The sequence below is a fragment of the Tinamus guttatus genome, unplaced genomic scaffold, assembly GCF_059628265.1.
Source record: "Tinamus guttatus ecotype Peru unplaced genomic scaffold, ASM5962826v1 Tinamus_guttatus_pri_ptg000311l, whole genome shotgun sequence".
NCBI lineage: Eukaryota > Metazoa > Chordata > Aves > Tinamiformes > Tinamidae > Tinamus > Tinamus guttatus.
This window is the reverse complement of record NW_028288845.1, coordinates 480,937-505,163: the sequence shown is the minus strand read 5'-3', so window position 1 is coordinate 505,163 and position 24,227 is coordinate 480,937. Positions and strand designations below refer to the sequence as shown.

Here is a 24,227-nt window from a genome sequence, read left to right as displayed (position 1 = left end):
AACATTTAATCAGCCCAAGTATATGTCTGTCTGCTTTTCTCTCAGAATTTGAGAGGACTGTTATCCGTCCTGTATTTTTTTCTAAAAAGTCAAAAATGACTCCAAGAAGTTGAACAGGGATCTGCTAAATCCCTTTTGAAAGCCTGTGAGTACCAGTGAATGATTATGTGAAAATAGTTTGGATTTCTCACCAGCCAAAAGGATACTTGCAGTAACCATTGGCTTGTGCTTTCTTCCTCCACTCTTTTTATGTCTGCTTAATGAGGTCTGATTCAGACTAATTCCCATAATCTGTAAGTTTTATTCCCTGCTGAGGCTGGACTATTTGGATGTCTGTTTAGACATATATTTTTCTTTTTAATTAAGGCAGCATCTGATTCTTTTTCTTCCTCCAAGGCCACAACCTCTGTCCCAGTCCAGGCAGGTGAAGTTTCACAAGTTTATCATTGCTCATGCCTCAAGCATCTGGACACACCTTTCTAATTGTCATTATATCCGCCTGTCATTGCCTCTGGCATCTGCTGACTTCACGTTTCTATGTAACTTGCTGCAAAACTTTTTGTTTAACAAGTTGCTAACACACTCTGACAGGGAAGTCCCCCTCCAGAACCCGAAGTAAAGTTTCCTGCGGTAGATGCTAGTGAGTCGGTCTGCTGGAATTGGTGGGTTTGATTTTACTCGTATGAAGGGCTCTGGGATGGCTGTTTGTGAGTCGCTGCCAGCCGTGCTCGGGGTGCTGGTTAAGGTCCTGCTGCCCCTCGCCGGCCGTTCTGGGAAGGCTCCAAGGGCTGCGCTCCTGCCCAGCCTCTTGGGGCCCTGCCGGGCAGTGTTTGATGGAGCAGGAGCCCCCTGAGGTCCAACCTTGTCACCTCCTCACATGGCTCCCAGCCCATGAGGAGGCTCCTGCCTCCTCCCGTGGACTGGGCGCCAGGCAGGAGGGCATCCTGAGCCCGTTAAGGCTGTGGGTGAATCGAGCATAACTGCTCCTTGAAAGAACGACCTTCCTTCTTCTGTTTAAGGCCATTTGAGGTAGGGGACATTTAATCTAGACTGAGAATTTGTTCTCACTTTATTATTCATTTGAACCCCCTGCTCCTGCGAAGCCCTCGAATTACCCATGCAGGTGATGGTGTGTATTTCTCTCCGTATATTTCAGCAATGTCACTAAGTGCTTGCGGTGTCAAAACCCACTTACTGTTGACAAAGGTGATTCATGCTGCTCTTGCAGAAGATTGCTTATATTCCATGGTGAGTTGGGCACAACTTTTTTTTTATATAAAAAAAAAATAAATAAAGGCTCTGCTAAGTGGCACACTTGCAAAAATGTAAGCAAATGCATAAAAATAAAATATAGCCGAGCGTCCACCCCCTGGTTAGTTGCTGATCTCATGTATTCGGAGTTCGGCCTGGCACAGTGCAAATTTACCGACCCATTAGTGGCTTCTATTTGGCTGCACCTTCACAGAGGGGAAATACATGTAGAAAATAAACTTGACGCATCAGACATGCCATAACTAATTCACTGCAGCCACCACTTTTCCCTCTCCCATGCCCTGCTTAATTGCCTCAAGTTTTGATTGTATATAAAACTCTTGCCTTGGGTCTGTTAGAAAATCCTGGGTTTGTTTACTTGGAGGCATAGCAAATGAATGTAGGCAGGAAAAATGTGTTAATAGCAAGTGGAGAACATGGAAAAATGCTAAAATGCTCTGTTGTTGTAAGTACTAGTTCCCAACATATTCTCCTGTGTTTCTGATAGACTCATGATGTTTTTGGTAATGCAGTGTTACAGCAGCCAGAGGATATCTGGCTGAAGCTGCAAGGCCCTTAGACACATGGAGTGACCTCAACTTCAGTGATCAAAGGCAAAGTGCAAGCAGCGCTTCTGTGGGGTGGGCACAAGTCTGTGCGGGCCACAGGCAGCTGCTCTGGCTCTTGAGGACAGTCCATCTAGAGCTGCGTGGTGCCTTTGGCTGCAGGAAGCTTCCCGGGCCCAGAAATACCGGGAATGTAGCACAGTTTTGAAGGTTGTTTTTCTCAGGATTAATCCACTGATTCTTGAAAAAGGGGGGCACCATGGGAATCTGGCATCTCTACTGAAAGAGAATCCCAAATGTGTTTGTCTTGCCTGTGTAAGTCTACCCTGTTGAGAGCGCATTGCAAAGCTTGCTCTCCTGAGCCACCTTGGCCGTGATTGGGATGCTACCGGCAGCACTCTGTTGGTTGTTGAGGCAAAAATTAAGTCTTGATATGGTTTAGTGAGAGCAGATAACGGCAGCGCTCATAAAAGCTCCAAGCTAATAGCGCTAATCACATCAGGAAGGATGCGGGGTGACTTGGGAGGATGTGAGTCACGGCGGCAGGTGAGTGCGGTGAGACTCGCAGGCCCGTTTCTTTGCTAGGGCGAATTGTTGTGGCCTGGCCTGGAGTCAGGGGCGCTTGTGGCCATTCCTAAATAGCTCTCTGGTTACCGCAATAAATTTCTTTATCTTGCGCTAATTTACATATCACCTAGATATTCATTGAATAAATAGCTCTGTCGTATCAGCCATGAGGGCTTCCGTGCCAACGCGTGATATTATCGCTGGGCTTATTTGCCAATAGTTTTGCAGAAGACGGATGTTTCTGCAGCTGTAAGCAAAATTCCATGTGTGTTTTGTCACTTTCTCCCGATTAGCAGCCCTGTGGCATCAAGCAGGGATTAGAACAGGAAGGTTTTCCGGGAGCCAAGGCCCCGTGGGCCGGGCTGGGTGAGCGCTCGCCTGCCCATGGGCTGTGCCGGCAGCGAGGGGCGCTGGGGACACCCTCCCGGCTGGCTCTGCAGGGGGAACAGCCCGGGGAGGCTTGGCTGAGCTTCCCCAGGGAGCTTGGCCGAGAGGGAGGAAACCTGCAGCTAGTTGTCATTGCGTTGCCGCTGCTTCTGGCGCTGCGGCAGGGCCGGAGTTGGCATCGCCTTTGGTACCCCTGTCAAAGGGGCTCTGTCGCAGCAGTGTTTCCATCGGTGAGATCACAGGCTGTGCTGCGGTGCTGCAAGTGACACATTTCTGCACAGGTAATTCCCTGTCTTATTTATTGGTGGTAAAAGGCTGTCACAGACAAACATGTTCTCACTTGACTTGATAATTTACATGGTATTGCTGAAGGTAATTTGTAATTTATACATGGAAGGTATTTGCTGATCTCATTAATAACTTTCCAAACATCTAGATAAGCGCGCTATCGCTCTAAATCAAAGGCACTTGAAACAGCAAAGGTATTCACCTGCAAGGGCTTTTGGCACCCTCCTCTTTCCCAGACAACAGAGGTTTGACAAAAATATGTGGGAACTGCCAGAGCGCATTTCTGCTCACAGCCACCCAAAGGTGGGAGATTTCACCTATTCTTGCTAAATTCTTCTTTTCCATTAAAAGCCTTGTTGACAGGAGCAGATTCCCAGTTCTTTTGATTTTTAAATAGGGACTATTTAGAATGCCCATATAGACATTTCTCTTTGCTTTCCGATGGAGAACATCCTGCCGAAGAGGGGGATGTGAAAGAGCTGCTAAGCTCCACCAGCTTCCTCTGCCCAGCTGCGAAGGGAGAGCAGAGACAGCCCTGGATATTCCCTGCTGATTGCCAGGTTGTTTGCCATGAGATTTTGATTTCATCAGGAGTAATCACCACCTCTGCTGTGTTGGCACCTCGTTATTGGGGATCTCCGGGTGCTCTTTACGCATTTATTGCTTAATTAATCCTCACAACAGCTTTTGCATATATCTATTGTGCATTTTATTGCCACCTTATAAGTGCATGAACTGAGGCAGGCCTGGTGAAGTGTAGGCTCTGGGTGCCAGTGTATGGAACTTCTCCAGAACAGGAGGCCCAGGGGTTGCTGCTCTCTGCATGCTCGCTTGGTGTGAGCTCCTGTGCCAGAGGGTTATCCACGGCTGCGATCCCCGTGCCTGGGGAGGTGACCTGCACGTCACTAAGCAGGAGGCTGTGCTAGATTGATTGAAAAGGGGAAAAATAGCTTTTACTCCTAAAGAATCCTGCGGTCTGTAAGTACAAGGGAAAGGTTAGGAAGCTGTCCTTGGTGCCTGTGGCAGAGCCAGAAATGAGACCTGGGAGACTCCCGAGGGCTCTGCTCAAGCCATGAGGTCACACCTCCCCGGGAGACGTTGGATCGTGGGTGACAATTAGAGTGATGCCTCCCAGATGCCTCCCTGTAACTTCTTGGTTTTGTAAATTAGAGGAGTGTGGAGCAAATGTTCAGCCTCATTTTCAAATCTAGGATACAGTTGGGGCAGGAGGGAAATATCTAGGGAAATATTGAGTGTTTGGGGTCTTACTCCTCTGGTCTCAGAAAAATGAGAATTGTGATATGTAAGCAAGGGTGCACATGGGTCATGTCTCATTTCTGAAGAGGCGGCATCTGCATAGAATAAAGCTAGGAGGAATTTAAGAAGAAAGGGACAAACTCTGAGCTGTTTTCCTCTTTTGTTGAAACTGAGCATTGTGGGAATCTCTGTGTAGGTAATGAACTAAAAGTGCTCATGAGCTCCAAATTGCAAAGGGCAAAGAAGAGAGAAGCAGCTCCTCAGTGTGTGACCCTCTAAAATGTCCCGGGTAATCAAGTGTGAAGTACTTAATGGATCATGATTTGCATGCCACCATTTTGATTGATGTACTACTTAGTAGAAGATTGATAGTTTTTTACAGTGATGTTGATGGCAGTCTCTCAGAACTGCCTCCATCTATTTTCTCTTAATGTTGGGGAGAGCCAACGCAGAGCGTGTTTGAAGCCATCGTTTCCTTCGTAGCCTTGTTTGACTGTCAAAAATAGTGCAGTGTTGTTATCTTGCATAGACCCAGATCTCCCCAGAACTGTCTATATTTGGGCATCTTCCCAAAATGTTGTGTCAAGCAATTCTCTGGGGAGACAAAAATAGCATTTTTTAATCATGTTGTACAGCCATTTAGAGAGGATGTGATGATTAAGCCATATTAAGGCATCTTGCTGTAGCCCCAGAGATAGGAGCTTGAACTTTGTCCCAGGCTGCTCACCCGAGTTCACTTAGTGACTTGGCTCGATCAGAGTCGTGATATAAGTTCAAACAGTAGCAGAAAACATGACACCCATGTTGAGTTCTGCTTTAGGGAGTGAAATTCCACCTGCACTATTAAAGCTGTATTAAAGGATTTATACGCAGGATCAATCCACAAATTCTTGACAGTAGACAATTCATTATAAGTAATTCAACATTTTAGGCAAATCGAAATTTTATTAGCATATATAAAATACAGGCAGCCTTAAAATAACTAAAACTAACATATTAGATGCTCTTTAATACTGTGCTCGCACTGTCTGTGTTTGGCTAGTGACAGCTGATGCTTTCATTAGTAGCAAGGGCACCTTCTAAGCAGCAGTAATGTCAGGGCTACATGTTAGGCCTTTCCTTTTCAAACCGCTCAAGCTGCTACTGTCCTCTATCACAGGCTTCATCTAACTGGAAGTTTAATTGCCTTTTACAGAGCCCTTAAGATTTAGGAGATGAGAGGTAATCCCAGGCTGGCTGGACAGTGCTTTGAGATACTGATCTCTGAACCTGTCAATGCTTTTACACTGACTGGGGAGAGAATCCTGTAAGCAGGTCCCCTGACAAAAGGATTAGAGCTTGTTAATGTGGAGATTCAGGCTCCTTAATCAGCTATTGCTAGAGTATATTATAAAACTTGAGGGTTTTTTTTTCTCCTCGTAGAATTTAGTTGATGAAGCCCCCCCAACGATGATTTTCTGTATTTTTTTTTTTTTTTTTAAGAAGCTCAATTTCTGAGGCTTAGTTGAGAAATCTTTTAACATTGTGAATTAGATCTTGTTGCTTCTGTTCAAGAGAAACTGTCAACTTGTTTTTCATTAATTGAGTAATTATTTGAAACTGAATACTTGCCTCATCTCTTAAATCCGTCAAGATTAGCTCGTGTCTCCCATAGAGCTCAGTGGCACCTGAGCGGTGCGAAGCGGAGAACACCCTGACACTTGACTGAAACAGTGATAATGTAAAGACCCGGTTGGGGCTGTGCACATTTGTCAGCAGGGCTTCCCGTGCTGGAGCTGCTCCTTTGCAGTTTCCCAGAAGCAGGCTCTTTTTGATAGCATGGGCTCCGTTTATTGTTTCAATTTACTTTAAAAAAGAAAAAAAAAAAAAAAAAAACCATAATCCGACGCTGAGTCCCCAGCTCAGTAGGGGACATTCCTGTTCATTAAAATGCGGAAACATAGGCAGAAAGTTCATGTGATCCTGAGTGCTCTGTTGAATCGGAGCCTCCGGTGCCTGGAAAGGAAGGGCCACCCCCTGCAAACGCTGTCAGCCCCGACTGTCCTTCCTGCTTTGTGCGGAGCGCCCGCCGCCGGACCTACCAAATACCTTCCTGTAGGGAGCAGAGCTGCCTGGAGATTTCTTTCCTCGCAGAAAGCTCAGACTCCTCACCAGGAAAGGCTCCTCTCAGCCAGGAATCAACTGCTTCAACCCGACCTCCGATTTTTAACTTTTCTGTTTTATTTTTGGAAAGAAAGCATTTGCAGAAAATATTCTTTTCAGAGGCTGGTTTTCCTTTAAGAATACCCTGATGGAAATTTTTCAGTGAACATTCTAAGTATGAGTCTAGAAGCAGCTTGTGAAGGTGATGCTGGCAGTGCTTATGAAAGATCTAAGCAGTATCAAAGATCATCAGCAAGATGGGGTGGAAAATGTCAAACTTGCAAAACATATGAGGTTGAACCGACCCCTTCGCCCCTTTTCCAGCCATTCTTCCCTCCCTAATGCCATAGCTTTAGCAAAGGGAGATGTTGTGTCTGTAAAATAAATCTTCTAATTCATAAAAATGGTATTTTCAAGTTTGTATATTCTTGGAGATTCTTTAGCGGTTTTGATCTGTCAGTTATATAGCGAAGTTTGGGATAATTCTTAATTTTTTTAGAGTGAAAACTATTTTTTCATATTTTGGCTTCTCCATGAATGAGCCTATGGAAGTTGTTTAACATATAAATCATATATATTGTTATATATACATATGACTTGGTTAAGTGCAATTGTTTCCTTGGAAGGGATTGACTGATGAAAGAGAGAAAACAGGCTGCAGCTCTTAAAATTATTCGGGTTATCAGCATAACTATATAGATATTTTTGCACTAGATGCAAGTTAGAGATAGGAAAAACAATTTCCTGATTTACTTCATTGGAATTCTTTTATCTTAAAATAATAAAAATCCCAGACTTTGGGAGAGCAGATTTTGGCTTGTTCAGGCGTCCGCTCACCCGCACTGCGGCGGAGAAGCCCAGAAGAGCTGGTGAGTCTGGAAGGACAGCGGTGCGGAGCGTGGTGCGGCCTGGTGGGCCTAGCAGGAGAGCAGCACGGAGGGACAAGCGGGAGCTGGCAGAGTGCGGGGGTGGGATGGGAGCAGGTAGATGCAGAGATGGGCTGTCACAGGGGGCTATAGAGCCATTGCCTGGGCACGCAGGGGTGACGTGTTGCGAGAGAAGACCGAGTTGAAGGGCTCTGAGCAGGGTCTGTGGGGCCCGACGGGCTGTGTCTGAGGGAGCTGGCCCGTGTCACGGCTGCTGTCCGTAATCCCCGTGAGGTCGTGAGTCAGAGGACAATCCTCAGGAATGGAAAGGCAAATGTCGCACCTAAGGAGTGGCTCTGCTTTGTGAGATAACCCCAAGACATCCCTTCCACCGAGTCTGTGAGCCTCTGTTCATAATTATGTGCCAGTAGTAACAAGGGAAAGAGAGGGTGGGTTTAACTCGGTGGAATCAGTAATCCTGCCGGGCAGGTTGGGTTCCCCGGGTGATCCCCTCCTGTCAGCAGCGCTGGGTGAGGCGGCTCTGCAGTGCTGCTCGGCCGCAGCATGCACCGGTGCTGCTTACGTCCTTAAAGTTACCGTCTAACTGGGTGCCTTTTGAGTTGCGGCTACAGAATGAGAAAAAATCCCATCAGATAAGGTCTGTTTAATGCAACTGATGCAGACTTTGGGTTTACAAGGTTGGATTCTGGTGAGATTTTGGAGCCAACCAAACCACTTGTTTCTCTGCAGCTTCCACCTGGGCAACCCTTGCCCTGCGGCAGGTCTAGCCCAGCTGGCTAGAGGAGGGTGCGGGGCCACCCCACGGGCAACTTGGAAGTTCTGGTTAAATCTTTCTCAAGCCACAAAGTAAAATCATGCCCAAGTCGAGCGTTTTTCTCCCCAAGGATATTGTGTTTGTATTTCCGTGTGTCATTCATGTGGTAGGAATATGTGTGTTGTGCAGAGCAGCGCTGTTCTTTCATCAGCGATAGGAGTTAAAAATATGGAACTCATTTGAATTTGTAGGAAATGTGAAGTCATTATCAATAGGAGACAAAGATCTTACAATATGAACATCAAAAGAATCTGACTTTATTTGGAAACAGCATTTGGTGCATAGCATCAAATTCTACAACTTGACTTTAAGAAAGGCTCCAGAGAAGGAGCTTTTTTCCTCTTTTTCTTTTTTTCCTTTTTTTTTTTTTTTTTTTTCTTTTCTCTTTTTTAGAAGCTCTCCTGGCTTCTAAGGATCTTTATTTATCATCCTCAGGGGCATTACAGTGAGTAATTAGATTGGACCAGGAGAACGACTTAATTTTACAAGAAACTCATTAATTCATCCTATTTAAAATCTTCTCATTTCACCCCAAAACCAATTACGCTTGTAGTGGCAATGATCTGGAAAGGCTTTGTCTCGTGGGCAGGAGGGGGTCCTGGGGGAGCCCTGCCGTATTCATGGTGGGGGGACAAGGGCGACTCCCTTTCTTTGACTTCTAGGTCAAAAGAACTAGTCGCCGGGACAGCTTGACAATTAGAAAACCCTGATGAGCATTTGGAACGAAAACAGCTGTACAATAACGGAGCGGTTCATGGTGCGGGGCAGAAAGCTCATCAAAAGAGACTATCCAAACAATTGAGTTCTATAATTAACACACAAAAATCTGTTCAGAAATGGTAATAACAGTAAAAGAGAGCTGAGAAGATGCTGCCTGCTTATGTGGCAGATGTGGTTTTGTTACAATCCGAGGGAGAAAATCCATCTTTTTTTTTAAAGAATGAGAAGAACATTAGAGGGGAAACATAAAACTAACTTTTTATTCCTACGGATGCAGTGAAAGCACAAGCTTAAAACATTTCCAAAAGGGAAGGAGCTATAGAAAATGTAACCAGTTATGAGTGCCTTTTAAAATACTTATTTTTCTCACTCAAATTTGTAAACTTGGCGTGTTTGAAATCTCTTCTTTTTTTTTTAACAAATTTACTTTATCCTTCACCTCACGAAGAGTATGTTGTTTTCGTTTCTTTCGTGCGAGTTGCCTGCAATCATCTATAATAAAAAAGATGTTCCCCCCTGTTGTTTGTGGGGAGGATTTTGCTTCAGAACCGCATCTCAAGGCATTTAGAAGTTTTCTTGGCTCCAGACGTGATGCTTTTTTCTGCCGTAGCCAGCAGAAGCTCTCAGGTGCGCTGTTTTGTCAGGTCCAGCTACAAACATGTATTTTTACCTCTGCCTCTGACCTCGGTCGCTGCTTCCGCCGGGGCTCCCTCTTTCTCGGCAGGACTCGCCGAGTCCGTCGCCTTCCCTGCAGCGTTGGCTACGGCGACCTCTCCCCAGGCACCTCATCCGGGCACCTCTCCCCAGGCCCCCTCGGCATCGCGTCGTCTCCTTGACTGCTGCTGAAACCAGCCGTTTGGGAAGGTCTCTGCCAAATTTCCTTTCAATGGGAGTTCATAGACGCTTAACTAGATTTACTTTAGCAAACAAATGTGTTCCTAGTTCAGCTTAGTCATTCCCTTCTCTTCAATCGTTACTAATCTGGAAACCAATATATTTTCCAGGGTTGAATATTCACCTTCTGTAGAGGTTGAGTCATTGGGTTGAAAGCGATTTCCGCTTATGTTTGCATTGGCCATGGGAGCCACGTCAAGAGTGAGCTGGGACCTTCCCAAGTTGTGACGGGAAGATTCAGGGCCATTTCCACAAGTAGAAATTTGACAGCAAGGGTTGGGAGATCTTTTTGAACAATTTTAAATGTGTAAGTAGATTAAAAGTAAATAAATAACTTACCCACTGAAATGAGGTTTTTAAAACTGAAATTACTGACTGAAGTTGTTAATAGAAAATTCAGCATTTGGAGAGACCAGGCAAACAGGCTTTTTAGCCTACATATATGTTTTTTTTTCTTTTTCATTTTTTTCAGAAAGCCCCAAAATTCTGTGAAAGAATTAAAGTTAATGTGAAAAGGGAATTTGTAAAACAGCTTGAGAAAACTTATATCCAGATTTGAGCGAAGTACTAGAACTCTTCAGACCACTTCTTTTCTCAGTTTTCTTATGTATCACTAGTAAATTACAAGAAAAAGAGCATATAGTGATGACCAGCTCTGTTTAACAAATCCCATCTTGCTTTAACAAAAATATAAATCATTTTTTTTTTTAAAAAAAAAAAACAGGATTCAAAGATACCAGCCTAATTATCTCATGATGATCACTGTTTAACATGAATCTGGTTAGTTCTAAGAAAAAAAGTGATTTTTTTTCACACTGAAGATGTTTTTGTTTAAGAATTTTCCTTAGATATAGTGCAGATGGTTGTAACCTTCTTGCATTTGTGGGAGATCTGAATGTGAGAAAAGATTTTTCTCTTCTCTCTCTTTTTTCAGACTTAACAGAAAGAACTAATTAAGGCAAAGCCAAGGAATTCAATTCAAGGTTTATATTGCACATGTGAACTAATCTTTTTACAATGGTATCTTTCGAAAGCTGTGTAAGATGCCATTCATGCCCTGTCTTACCCAGTAAATCCTCCCCCAAAAGGAAGCGGGATGGAGATTTGTCACTAAGGATGGAGACTTCCAGGGGATGGGCTGCAGCCTCTTGCTTCTCTCCTGAAACTAACACCCAGAAAAAGCTCATCCTGAGCTGCAGTAGGTGCATGAACACCTTTTTGAGGGGAAGATTCACATTTTTAAGTCACAGGACCACGGAGCTCATTGGAGCAATGAGCAGGTGGTTAAACGCAGCGTCCTCTCAAGTGTTCTTATGTGAAATACTAAAATGGGGTGGATCTCTGGGTATGCTGAAAGGAGGAGCAGTAACTGCTCAGTAGCTGGTGTATAGCCGGGGGAAAATGGCTGTGTGTGCCTCAAAAGCAGTCACTGCATTTGGAGCTTTCTTCAGGTCTTGAAATATTAATGATCGTGGCTTAATATAGCAGAAAACAAAATACATTGCATGAAACAAAGGAAAAAAAAATCCTTGAATTATAAACTGTTGACCTTTCAGTATCCGCTCTTTTCATTCAATCCCTTTTAAACCACGGAGTCTGGAGAGCAAGAGGGGAGGAGGAGTGGTTGCAAAAGTGTTACCTGTGACACTTTTCTACCATTTTCAGTAAAATGTTATAGTCACAACAGAATAAACTTTGTTGAAGGTTGCTTATTGTTATTTAAATATTTTAATACTAAGATGTGAAAGACTGCTCTGTTTAATAATTTCTGTGAGCTATTATGATCATATAAAGAGAAATGTTAGAGATTACATATTTTATTTAAGTAGTTGAATGAACTTTGTTGAAGAAGAGTGCTTAAATTTGCTCTCAATTGCTATTCTTTTTCCGTTCCTTTTCTTTAGCTGTGACACTGAGCTTCTGTCTGGTGGTATCTGTTCCATCCCTAAACTGATTTAGGCCTGTTTCTGACCTGACTTATGACAATGTAAACCAGGAGTAATAGATCAGAACCTGCCACTTGGCTGCTCCTGTTGTTCAAGCAGTTAGCAGAGGACAGGTACCAACAGCACAACTCTTTCACTAGATATTGCAAATCATACCAAGCACTGAGAGTAATTTAAGGTTTTTTTTTACCCTTTTTTTTTTTTCCTCTGTTTCCTTGTGACAATTCTCATTGGAAGAAAAAGAAGGCAACGGGGGTGAAATAACTTAGTTTGCTGCACTGGCTGCCCGATGGGCCGTTCCTGGTGGGTTTGGGTTTGTGCTCCGGGACTCGTTGCCTTTGATGTGGGCAGGCCGGGTTTGACCCCGGCGACGCTCCCTGCCAAGGCTGTGGTTGCCGATTTTAATCGAAAGCCCGGGGCCATTTGAAGCGGAGCCAAAAACCACCTTGCAAGTGGAACCTTATCTAATTATGGCATGTGCATAAAGTCGGGAAGCATAAATCCTGCTCATTTGAGCAGCGTGTTTTTATAAGATTCCCTGGTCCAGTGACAGCCAAAGCGAGTGAAAGCGCCTCGGTCTCGCAGTGCTTTTATTGGTGGTGCGTGGCACGTCGTAAAGGTTGGACTCGTTAAGGAAATGCCATAAATGGCCCGGGTTAATAAGTCTGAAGTAATTTGCCACTTTATGGAGGCAATACTAAAATCCCTTTCCATATCCCATTGGAGGGCTTCATAAAGGAAAATAAATAAAGTAAATAAGTACAGGAGGGGGGGAAACATGAAGAAGAAGCAGTGGCTGAGCCTGAAGGAGGATAGTGGCAGTGACAGGAGCTGCTCTGCAAGCGGGCACATGGTGGGGAACCTGAAAGGGCTGTAGGTGGTAGACGATAAGATGTGAATGAGTCATGCAGTAAATATTGAAAGTAACCTCTGCTCTTTACACATATCTGTCCTCAAAAAATGCGTGGGCATTTTCTATGTTCCCCATAGACCTGGAAGCCAGTGGTGATAGTGGACTTTTATCTCTAGCCAAGGGAGAAGTTTCTAGGATGACATACCTGTTAGCCAGTATGAAAATGTGTTATTAATGATCCTAATGAGTTTTTTCCAAGTGATGTAAAGGCAGCCGTCCGTGTCAGCGTGGCGTTTCTGCCGCTGATGTCAGCGAGGGCCTGCCAGCTGCACGGGGGAGCTGCTGCTGCTGCTGCCGGGGGCGCGGGCCCTCATGGGCCCTGGCCGCGAGCGGGGGAGAACGGTGCTGATTTCCTCCCTTGGGGACAAGAAGCCAAGTGAATCCTGCCTTGCCAGGAGGGAAGCTTGCCATTTCCGGGCATGTTGCACTGAGGGCCTCACTGCCAATCACAGCGGGTTCCTATTTCACTCCCTCTTAAAAACTGGCAGTGTCTCCCTGTCAGCTGCCATTCCTTAAGTGGTCACAGAATACACCAATTGCCCCCTTTTTGTTGTGCTCTGAGTGCGTGTGTGTGAATGCAGGTGGACATGGGTTAAGCAACATGCAACTCCGCAGTAAACACAAAGCAGCAGCTGATTCTCTGGCGGTGTCAGTACAAGAGTGTGATAGTATGATATAGTTTTTTTAAACATCTCGAGGCCAGCTTTTAAAATGGCTCTTGTTGGAATTAGAGCTCAGCATCCCTTGGCATAGGATTGCTTATTAAGAGTGCGTTGATTGTTAATTTTTCACCTGGGGCTAAGAGGACATCATTTGATCTTTTTGAAATGTCTCCTGCCTTGATTTTGAATAAGTAAGCCAGCAATTTATGATCGCAGCCTGGGCAAGTAACGCTCTCCCTTCCTGTTTCTCCATCTAGCTTGCAAAATCGGATACTACAAGGCGCTCTCAACAGATGTTGCTTGTGCCAAGTGCCCGCCTCACAGCTACTCCATCTGGGAAGGCTCTACCTCCTGCACCTGCGATCGGGGCTTTTTCCGAGCTGAAAACGATGCTGCCTCCATGCCCTGCACCCGTAAGTTAGTCTTTTCCCCTCTCATTATCTGTCTCTTCTCTTGCCTTTCTTTTGCTAAATGTATGAAACATTGTCTGGAGATTTGTGTCTCCCTTTCAAAAGCGTCCTGCTTCTCATGGTAGCATTTGGTAGTTCTTAAGGGTTTTGGATCATGTATCTTGGAGAGAAAACGTTAGTTCTTAGCCACGGACTTCCTAATAGTGACATAAAATACAGGTCTAAGTTCCAATCTGATGACTTGTCCATCACATCACCTCTCATCCTTTTAAATATTAATATGTGTAGAAACTGTGGAAGATTTTCTCATAATTAAGTGACGTAGGGAATATATATAATATTTATAATCTTGTGAAGTCTCTTAATTAGCTCAAAATACAGCTGGTGATCCTTAGGAATGTAAAAGTATTCCTCTGAAAGTGATGGTCATAACAAATCTCGATGAAACAAACCCCCAAAGTTTTACTTATTTTTATCCTTGGTATATAAGTATACCAGGTACAGCAAAAGGAATTGTGCTTTAACTCTACCAGGTGTTTTTCTTTGAGGAGAACAAGAGGCATCGTGTGCTGATCACACCCACTGAGTTCCTGGAAAAACTCCTTGTCCTGTGTTTTGATTAATGGTTTCCACCACCAAAGACCTGGGAACCTAGACATGTCCTGGCGTTAAATTGTGATCACCTAGTTCTTTGATTCTCATTTCGATGGGAGCTGAACAGTTTGAAACAATAAAGAGGGCTGCTAGGGGATGCCCATGTGTGGCTTTCTATGAAAGCTAGTGGAAATGCTTCCAAATTTTGGAGTTCAGCTGTATACGTATGTAGTGTGTTTGTGTCTGTGAGTGAGGGAAGGATGATCTATTTCTTTTGTAACATTTTAATATAATCCAAATTCATTTTGGAGAGATGACTCACATTTATTTAAATCTTAATTTCTCCCTTACAAGGCAGAAACAAAGGATGTCCATAACTAAGCCAGCGTTCATTCCTTTCCCACACCCCTTCATTCCAGCTCTGCTTCAGTGATCCACTTCTCAGCTGTGGGGTTGTGCTGGGTGGTGGTTAAGCAAGTCTGGGCATCCCAGTGTATCTGTTTGGTAGGAAAGCAGCTCCTGTTCCTTATATCCCTTGCCAAGCATCGACTGGCAATGGAGGTCTAGCTTATCAAACTTTGCTGGAGTGGGTAGGAGCATGCTTTGATAATATAATTTATACCACTTGTCTAGGAGAAATAAACCCGGACCATTTTGATCATGTCTGCTTTTTTGCAACAGCAAAGCTACTGCTTGGAAGATGAAGACTAAATAAAATGATAGCAAGGAAAGCTTCTTATACTGACCAAATTGAAATCAAATTAGTATTTAAATGCTTGAATTTAAATAGGCATGTGCAGTGAATAAAGCATGAGGAGAGAGCTCTAATATGTAGCAAAACGCTTCCAGATGGGGAAATTGTGGGCAAATATGTCTGTTTGCTTGTATGTGCAAAATGTACTCCTGCAGGTTCAGCTCTTTCTTGTCAAATATTGTCCGCATATCTGGGAACAATCTGGGGATTTCTCTTCCCCATCCCTATCTGTGAAGGTAAATTACAGTCTCTGATCTTTGGTGATCTTTTACTCTGGAAATAGGAAAAATTAAGAAGACAGAGCAAGGGCCTAGTGCTGCTCTCAGAATTCACATCAGCTGTCTAGGACACCAGGGATATCAGGCCTGCGTCTAAAGAGATCCCATTTGGATTTTCTGTTTGCTAAATGGCTTGTATTTGCGTGGTCCAAGGTGAGGGAGGATCCAAAGCTTACTTCTGAGCTGGCTTGTGGAGCAGCTTTGCTCTCCAGCGTGCCCTCTGAGGCCTGCTGTGGTTGTGTTTGAACGTTGCGGCGCTGGTGGCCCCTCCGGCCGCGAGTGCAGCCCTGCGTGGTGCATCTCCACGCTGCACGAGCAGCTCCCGCCAGAGGCTCCTCGGTGGCCACCGGCCTGCCCTGCTTCCCACGCCGTGTCACCTTCTGCCAGCTCATTTGGGGCGAATGCCAGGAGCCATTCCAAGGGCCTCCGCGGAAGGAGGCCCCTCCGGAAGACGCGCCCTCTTTCTCAGCCTTCCCTGACGAGATGTGGAGACAGAGGGAGCATGAACATCAAAGGCTCTTTCAGATGGAGTCACTCTAATCAGTTCTTACCAGTTGGTTAGGCCAGGTGACAAACCCAATTCCCTTGTGCTGACAGCCATAATAATCAGGCACCTTCTTCTTTGTTCATTATGCTCTCTTTAACCCAGGTCTTCTCATTCAGCCCTACGTTTAGTAATCGCTCAGTGTGACGGCACACTAATGAAGAAATAAAACAGTATCTGAGATCCATTCTTCTAGCAAAAAGATAGACTCTGCTCCATTGGCCTGTAAAATCAGGTTTCTGTTCACTTGGAGAACTATTAGACCAGCTGAATAAAAGTAACACTGGGTAATTTGGAGGGAACACCTAAAATTGACTGTGGATTGATCCTTTCTTTATTATTTCTTAACAGTTTTTAAGATAAAGAACTTCAGGCTTCTTAGGATGTGTTTTTGTAAAACTTTGACCCTTGGCTATTGATTTCCTTTAGTAATAACCTGGCTGGCCTCGTTGCTTATCTCGCCTTCTAAGCTGGAGGAGGAAGACTATTATAACTTTCCGTTAGCCTGGTGGTGGGAGAGGATGAGGCAGAATTGGAGATTTCCCTTTCCTTTCCTTCTCACAGTTCCCATGGTAAATAATATTTTCTGATCAGAAGATTAGGCTCATCAGAACAGTTACTCCACAGGTTTCATGTTTTCTCCTTCTGCAGCTGGTGTCTTCTCTGTCTGTTGTGGAGCTGTAAGACTGTGCTTCATGTTCACTTAAGCCAGTTGTCCTAGCGAAACAAATACCCACGTCTCTGGTTTTAGTATTCTCTTTTATTTTAGCTCTACTGACGTGAGAAGATACGTCTGGTTTAAATCTCCTCAAAGGAAGAGCAGAATGTGTCTGGGTGCGAGTGTGGAGGACAGTGAAGTGGGCAGTGTTGGAAGGGCAGGCACAGACGCCCTCACATGTGCATATCTTCTTATGTATCTTTTCCTTCTGGTTTAATGTATGGAGGGCATCACCATGGAGGAGCAGAGCAGCTCCCTCATCTTGCACGTGTGTCTCCCAACTGACTAAGCTGGGAATCCAGCCTTCCAGTTCTGAAGCAGCGTGAGCTGGTGAACTGTGCCCTTAGCAGGGAGGTGTTAGATTGATACGCTGTGATACACTTGAGCACAAACTGAATAAAACACAGTCATTTGTCCTTCTCAAAGCACAGCAAAAGTCGTCTTAATGCATCTGTTCGGGCCTTCATTGTTCTTCAGTACTTGCTCAGAAGATGGGTTTGACAGAAGGTTAGCAATCTAATGGAGAATAAATTGCCTTACCAATACACAAATTTGTGAGGAAGAAAACCAACCAATGTAGGTAATAATCTTCATTCCTGAATCTCCTTTTCCATGAGGATGTGGGTAGTAGATGGCCTGTGAATTGCGGTGTGGTGTGGGCGGGTGCAGTTCCCACCCAAGTTAATAATGTTAATGAATTGGGTTCTCTAACCCTTTATTAACCAACAATACTTGCATTATGAGTGAGTTTGGGGTGGTTTTGTATTGTTTATATTGTCTGTTTGATTAAGATTATTAATGATTTTTAATTGGAAGCCCTTTACAAAAGAGAGATTCCTGGCATTGACTGTCCAGCCTGAAATCTGTTTCAGTAAATGACCACGATAGTTTAGTCCATTGTGCCACCCAAGCAGTGACTGATTGATTGATACTTTGACGTGGCCTGAAATATTTCTAAAACAGTTGCATTTAAGGCAGCTTATACAAGAGAAACTTGGAGCAAAAGAGGGCAAATTTAGAGGGATGAAAAAGAAAAACACCTGCTTTAAAGGGACTTTCTGCAGTTTAGATTATCAAGAAATGGAAAGATCCTGACTTCAAAACAGCAAATGTCACTTAGTTGTCTTTACATTTGCCTCTTCTAATTGAATTTAGTGCACTGCTGTATTTCCTCCAGAAAGTATATTGTTTTTAAATTACCATTTCAGTGCTATTACTCAAGGCCCCTGCTTCTAATGCTTTCTGACAGTTATCAACATAATGAACCATAATGAAATGATGAGCAATCTACAGTGGAAACGCAGTGTGGATTCCACTAGTGCTGTGTGACTGCGTTGTTAAAATTTGAATGCACATTAAAATAACACGCTCATTATTTGTTTCCAAGGTCAAGGTTTTAAAAAAAAAGGTTGGAAAGGTCTGAACACTTCAATTTTGTAAATGTTGCAGTCTTAATATGTGCCCTTAGCTCAGTCATCTGTATTGCATTCAGAATATCTGAGAGAGAAATATTTGACCAGCATTTCCCTCCCACCTCAAAAAAGAGTACGTTTACCTGCCTAATAACTATGCTTGCAAATGAGTAATTACACAGGAGCTGATGATTTGAGCATATGTTTATTATGATTGCTTAGACTTCTAAATAAACAAATCTGCTCTCTTCTTTTTTCTTGAACTTAGCTTGTGCTGCTGCTGGGTTTCCAGACAGACGCTGATTATCACTGCTCTTGTTTTTTAAAGAACTGGAAAGCAGGGTACAGCTCATGGTCATACGATAAGTGGTACCTTGTAGGTAGCTTTGCCTTGGCTTTGCTGTGCTTCCCTCCCAGGAGTTTTGCACACTTGTTTCGGGACTGTTCATTCAGTCTAATCTTTTTTTGTAGTAGCCCATTCTATGTAATACAACATAATGACAATACTGACTGATCTTCAGAAGGGAAGTCTTAGAGCATAATAGTTCTTCTGCATCTTTATGTATGACAACAAGTATTAAGTAAGTTATTTTGGTCTCAAAGCATATATAAGGTTCTTCATACTGTAAACAGTATATTAAAATGCCTTTTAAGGTATGGTGCATGGGTTGCAGCAGCAGAGAGAGCAATGGGTAGGCATTAGGGAGAGAGTGGGGTTTGCTCCTCCAGATCGCAGGGAAAACACAGTCTGTCATTGCCAGCCCTCTGGGAAAGGATTGTGAATGAAAGGAATTCCAAAGGAGACTGCTCTGCTCCCCTCATCCACGAGCATAGACTGAAGGAATTGAGAACATGGCGAGTAAGGAAAGGAGTGGTTATGGGCAGAAGAGGAACTGGCTATCGGGATGGCTTCAGGAGAGGCAGGAGTGATTTGACAATGTGTATTTATAATGAGTTCGTCTCATTATAAATGACGTAAAGTCGTCTCTCCTTGAAATACAGCAACTATTTATTAGCTTTCTTCTGATTTTTTCTGTCCAGAGCTGTAAATTAAGAGACATTTACTCAATTAACTGTGGACTTTGATTCAGTTCTGTAGAGCCATTGGAGTAAATTAGAGGACTGAGAATAAGAAATTCAGGAACTGGGCTGATGACAGAGCTACCCCGTATTTCTGATGGGAGTCCTTTCCAGTCCAGGCTGACAAATAGCCTTCTGGTATTCCAAAAGAGGCTTCATTCTTTTTATCTAGAAAGTGTGAGTGGGCACTTGGGGCTGTTGTTGGAGCAGTTTTGGGAAGGGAACTGCAGAGCCCAGAGTGGCACCTGCAAGCAGCAGTTTTCTCCCACCTCTGCCAATGCTAATTGGACCTCTTCACTTAAGTCCCTCTGAAGAGGAAATATCAGTTGTGTTGTTCTCTACGTTAATGAAACAAAACCTATTGTGAGGCTGGTAACCAGGGTTCCTTGGCAAGTAAATAGGAAATCATACGTGCCAGGAGAACGGGCATTTTATCGTTGGCCCTAGTCCAACATTCCCAGCTTGGCAGATCTCCCACTGAAGTCAAAGGAGTCTTGCCCGAGCAAATAAATTAGAAATTGTTTACCAAATCAGATGCCTTATTAAAAACTGGTTGTAATGCTAAACATGCACAGAAAGGAGAAGGGGGGAGAAGCAGATGACTGATATTTCAAGTGGCTGCCGCATCTTGCAGACTGTTGACTTTACCCTCACCAGTTGTAAAAATACATGATCTGTAGTGATAAATGGTCAGGAATATACATGCAGGCAAGACCTAACTGTCAGAGCCTGTGTAAACTAGCCCGCAGCAACAGGAGACGTGTCCACAAGCGCTGAAAGAAGCAATTAGTGGCAGTGACATAGACAACTGTCACCGGAAAGCGCGGGCTTTGTTTCTGAGCGCGGACTCGCACAGCCCAGATGCTTACCCTGCCTTACAACCCATCTCTCAGATGGGTAAAGAGTAACAGCAAAGGCTTCTCTGAAGGGCTTCACCGCTCTCCTGCTGAAACGTTATTGACAGCTCGAAGCTGGACATGTTTAATGAAGCTTTATGAAATAGGAGGTGGAAGCCAAGGAGCTTTCTCTTGAAGGTTGTGCCTGGCACCACTTTCCCAGACATTTTAGTGGGGCACCTTAAAGAGTTTAAGACATTGATTACTTAATAATTACTTTCTTTGCATGTGCTTTGAAAATGGTAAACTCTTTATTTCACGCTCAGCGCTGCTTCCGGGGAGATGGATTTTAGGATGGTGATTGAGTTGGGAAGTATTGATTAGAATTGCTAAGAGGCTGTCGGCAGCTCAGCGGCCCCGCGGGGAGGGAGCGTCACGGTCGCGTTGGCGGCGCGGCCCAAGGCCCAGCGCGGTGCTGCGGTCAGGCAGCGCCCCAGCTAACTCCTTCAGCGCTGCTTGTGTCTTCAAGTGACACTTCATTGCTCTCGGTAGATGGGCTCCAAAGATGCTTGGGATTGTTCATCGCATGAATCTTTTCTCTCTTGCACCTCTTTATTTCTTCTCTTTATTCTTGCTATGCCACATCTCATGTAACAGTAGACGTGTTATACTTCTCACCACTTCTGATACTGCATTTCCAGCTGGATTTTATGCTATTAGACAGTTGGATGCTATTCCCACGTGTCTGATGTTTCTGTAACTTAACTGAAAGGCTTAACTGATTATATGTAGTATGGCCAAGGCCAAGTTGTTGATTCAAATTAGTCCAGTTCACACTGGGCTCCTTTTAAATTGTAGTGAGTCATGGCAGTCTTCTCTGTTGTATAAATCTTTTTTCTTAGCAAATTAGCTCAAGGTTTCTAAATACCCTGATTTCCTTTTGAAATCACTGGAGACAGAGGGTCAGCATCTCTCTGGGCAGGCTCCTAAGGAAGATTCTTTTGTCAGCCCTGGTCCAAAGCCCAGTGAAGCTTTTTGGTCTGTCCGGTTGACTTTGATTAACAAATGCTCACAGTTTGCAGCCTCCTGCGTTTCACAGTATGTTTATGAGGCTTTTTCAGTTTAAGGGGGAGGTTAGAATGTCTCAAACTGCTGTTATTTTACCGTTTGTTAGAATCATAATCTTTATAGGTCTGTTTTCTGTGCTCTGAGAAAGAGAGGTGAGATTTCCCTCAAGGAGAGCATGGGAACAGTTAAAGAAGATTAAAGTCTTTTCTACATGCTTGAGATTTTCTGGTGTCTGGTGGGAATTGCCAATGAAGCTTCCTTCCGATTTCACACTGTCTGGCGAAGGCAGGCTGAATGCAGGGTGACAGCCCCCTCGAAAATAATTACCCACTGCCCCTGCTGCAGAGGCATCCGTTACCTGGTAGGGAAACGCGCTTTTATACACGTGCACATACCGACCAAGTAAATTGTTTTTTAAATCATTTTCTCCTTCCAGGGATCGAAAGCCTCATCCTGCTCATTACGCAGTCACATACATATCTTTTTGGAAACATCTCTCTTTTGAAAGAGGCTGCATTTTAAGTGCACTGATCTGCTGTCTGACAGGACACTCATAATGAAGTCTTGCTTTCTTCAGGGCATATATTTGAAATACGTCCATTAGCAACTCCCTGAAGAGTGTGGGTTTCAGCTTGCGTTTTTAATAGATCTCTTCCCACAGATATATCTTTTAAGGGGTGATGTTTTTGTTTTCTTTTCAACCTAGGAAGATAGTCTATAAAGACTACTCAGGTCAAATGAAAATGACCAGACCAAAGCCAGGGTGCTCTGTCTCCAGCGCTGCAAAGGAAAGAAAAACTAGAGTATTTCTTCACTTATAGCTCTGGTTTATCTTACTTTTGTTGCTTTTCACACTGGATAAAATCCCTTTGCAAGTATCAGCTTCAGTAAAGACCTGTCCAAAATTTCAGGCTGCTGATTGTCTAAAACTGAGATTGTGACACCCTGTCAACAGCAGAGGACCAAGTTATGTGTTCCTTATTACATATTTTCATTATATAGGACAAGAGGATCACTCAGGAGTTGTTTTGCCTGGAATCATTTCCCTCTTCTCTTCTCTTCTCTTCTCTTCTCTTCTCTTCTCTTCTCTTCTCTTCTCTTCTCTTCTCTTCTCTTCATCCTTTAATCCACACCTTCTAACCATATCCTGTTGCCAAACTAAATTAACTGGTTTAGTGAAGTTAGTATTCTCTGTGTCAAACAAGTCTGTCTGGTCCAGCTGTAGAAATATGTAATTGAATTCAGTGCATACACCCAGGGAGGCTTGTGGAAAAGCACCTCGCTGGGCAGATCAGTAATAAAAATGTAAGATATAAAACCAATGATATTAAAACCCTTGCCATAGAAGCCATTTAAATAAGTTCTCCAACACGGAGCATCTGCAGTGACACCTCGCTATCCCAGGGAACTGTTTCCAGGGGTATTTTCCGCTTGCGGAGGTGAGCTGGGTTTGGTTTGGCCCCGAGTGCCTGGCTCGTGGGAGGCCCTGGGGCTGCAGGATCACAGCTCCAGCACTGCCGCTTGACGTGGGCTTGTAGCAGGCAGAGCTCGTTTCCCAGCCTGGATTCCAGACTCTGGATTTCAGCAGAGACCTTCTCCTGCTCTCAGCGGTGGGGCGGCATTGAGAGAGTCCTCGTGCGCTCTGGATGCTGGGCATGTAGTTGGGCCTTGTTCTTGGGCATACGGAGGATCCTGGTGTCTTTATTTTCCCTTTTGCATGCATGAAGGGACTGGGAGTGATTGATCCTTGAGGAAAGCAAGAACATTCGCTCAGTTGCAGCTAATCCTCTTTGTGCTGTTTGCCTTTGAAATGGTTTACTGGGTTCACAGGGATACATTTTCTCTTTCCCGACAGAACAATTTTGCCACTTTCACTTGGTTGAATCTCCTACAGTTATAATGATCTTCTCTGATGGCAGGAAAGAAAAAAAAGGGCTCTGGGCTGCCTTCCTCAGCAGGCTGGTGTTAGAGCAAGACTATGCAGGGCCCCAGCGCTGTCCTCCACGGCCTCTGCTGAGGCGGGCTTTGAGCCAACACCTCAGTGTGCTGAAAATGCACTGCAAAGAAGCAGCCCCCTGCACCCTGCTCGTTGGATGTGCACCCCGTTTCACTTCACAGTCGAGCTCCTTCGCTTCGGCACCACGTGTGCGTGTGCAGTCCCGAGGAGAGGTCACGGGCTCTTTGCTCTGGGCTGTGGTGCCCGGACCAGAGCCTGGTCCCAGCAGGAATCACCAAGACTCTTTAAGGATGCCCACAGAGACCTATAATTCTCAGAGGAAAATAGCATGTGGAAAAATAGCACACGGATGCATCCTGTGATTTGGAAGGTAGGAGGGAGGTTGCTGGTCAGTTGGTGGTGTTTGGCCTTGTTCTAGATTTCAGCAGGCTTTTTGTTAGTCTTATGGTGGCTTCCTGGAGGCCTCTCACTGGGAGAGGGACTTGCGCTTTTATAGGAAAGGAGAGGGAGAAATAGTGATGGATGAAAGAAGTTAAAATGCAGCCTGAGGTTGTGGGAAGAAGGCTAAAATATCACTCAGTCGTCCTCAATTGTGCTTTGAGTTCAAGTCAATGCTCATGCTGTTAACCTTTTAAACACTGTGGTCTTCCTGAATGCTTGACATGGGATTCAGCATTGTTCTTCAGTCAGACAGATATGCGTGTGTGTGAAAGACAGGCAGACAAGTAGACATACCAGTGATAGCTCATTGCAGCCTGGGAAAACCAAGCACAATCTCTATTGCCCAACACATTTAAGTAAATCTAATAGGAGGGTTGAGGAAGAGATAGCGAGATTAGCTTGACAAAGATTATTTGTTGCTAAACAGACTCTTCAGTGTTTCCTGGAGCCCTGAGACACACAATGCACTTGCTTCACCCAAGGCCTTTCCATTTGCTCACTTGATTTAGGTAGGTTTATTGTGAAGCAAGATTTATGGAGTCCTAAAAAGGAATAAAATAAAAAAGACTTCCAATCCCTACATTGTCTGCAGGGCTGGATCCCCAGTGTCTGTCCGGGTGCTGTAGTAAGAGGGCTGGGTGCAGGACTCTGCTCTCAGGCCCCATGAGATCAGAGCGTGTCCTCTTGGCCACTCTCCCTGAGACTTGTGAACGGCTGTTGTCTTGTCGTGCAGTGGTGAGAGGGAGTTCATAAAATGAACTTTAAAATGGCTTAATTTACAGAATACAAGTTTCTCAACTCCTTTTTTTTTTTTTTTTTTCTTTTCCCTCCACCCTTGGGA

General features: G+C 44.3%; 1 protein-coding gene across 2 annotated transcripts in view; it reads left to right on the top strand.

Moving 5' to 3' along the window:
- EPHA4 (EPH receptor A4) overlaps positions 1-24,227 on the top strand; it is an 88,363-nt gene that overhangs the window by 21,571 nt on the left and 42,565 nt on the right. For both annotated transcript variants that reach the window (XM_088528491.1, XM_088528492.1), the window contains exon 4: positions 13,552-13,707. In XM_088528491.1, coding sequence (XP_088384617.1) covers positions 13,552-13,707 — 156 coding nt within the window. The remainder of the gene's footprint in view (positions 1-13,551; positions 13,708-24,227) is intronic.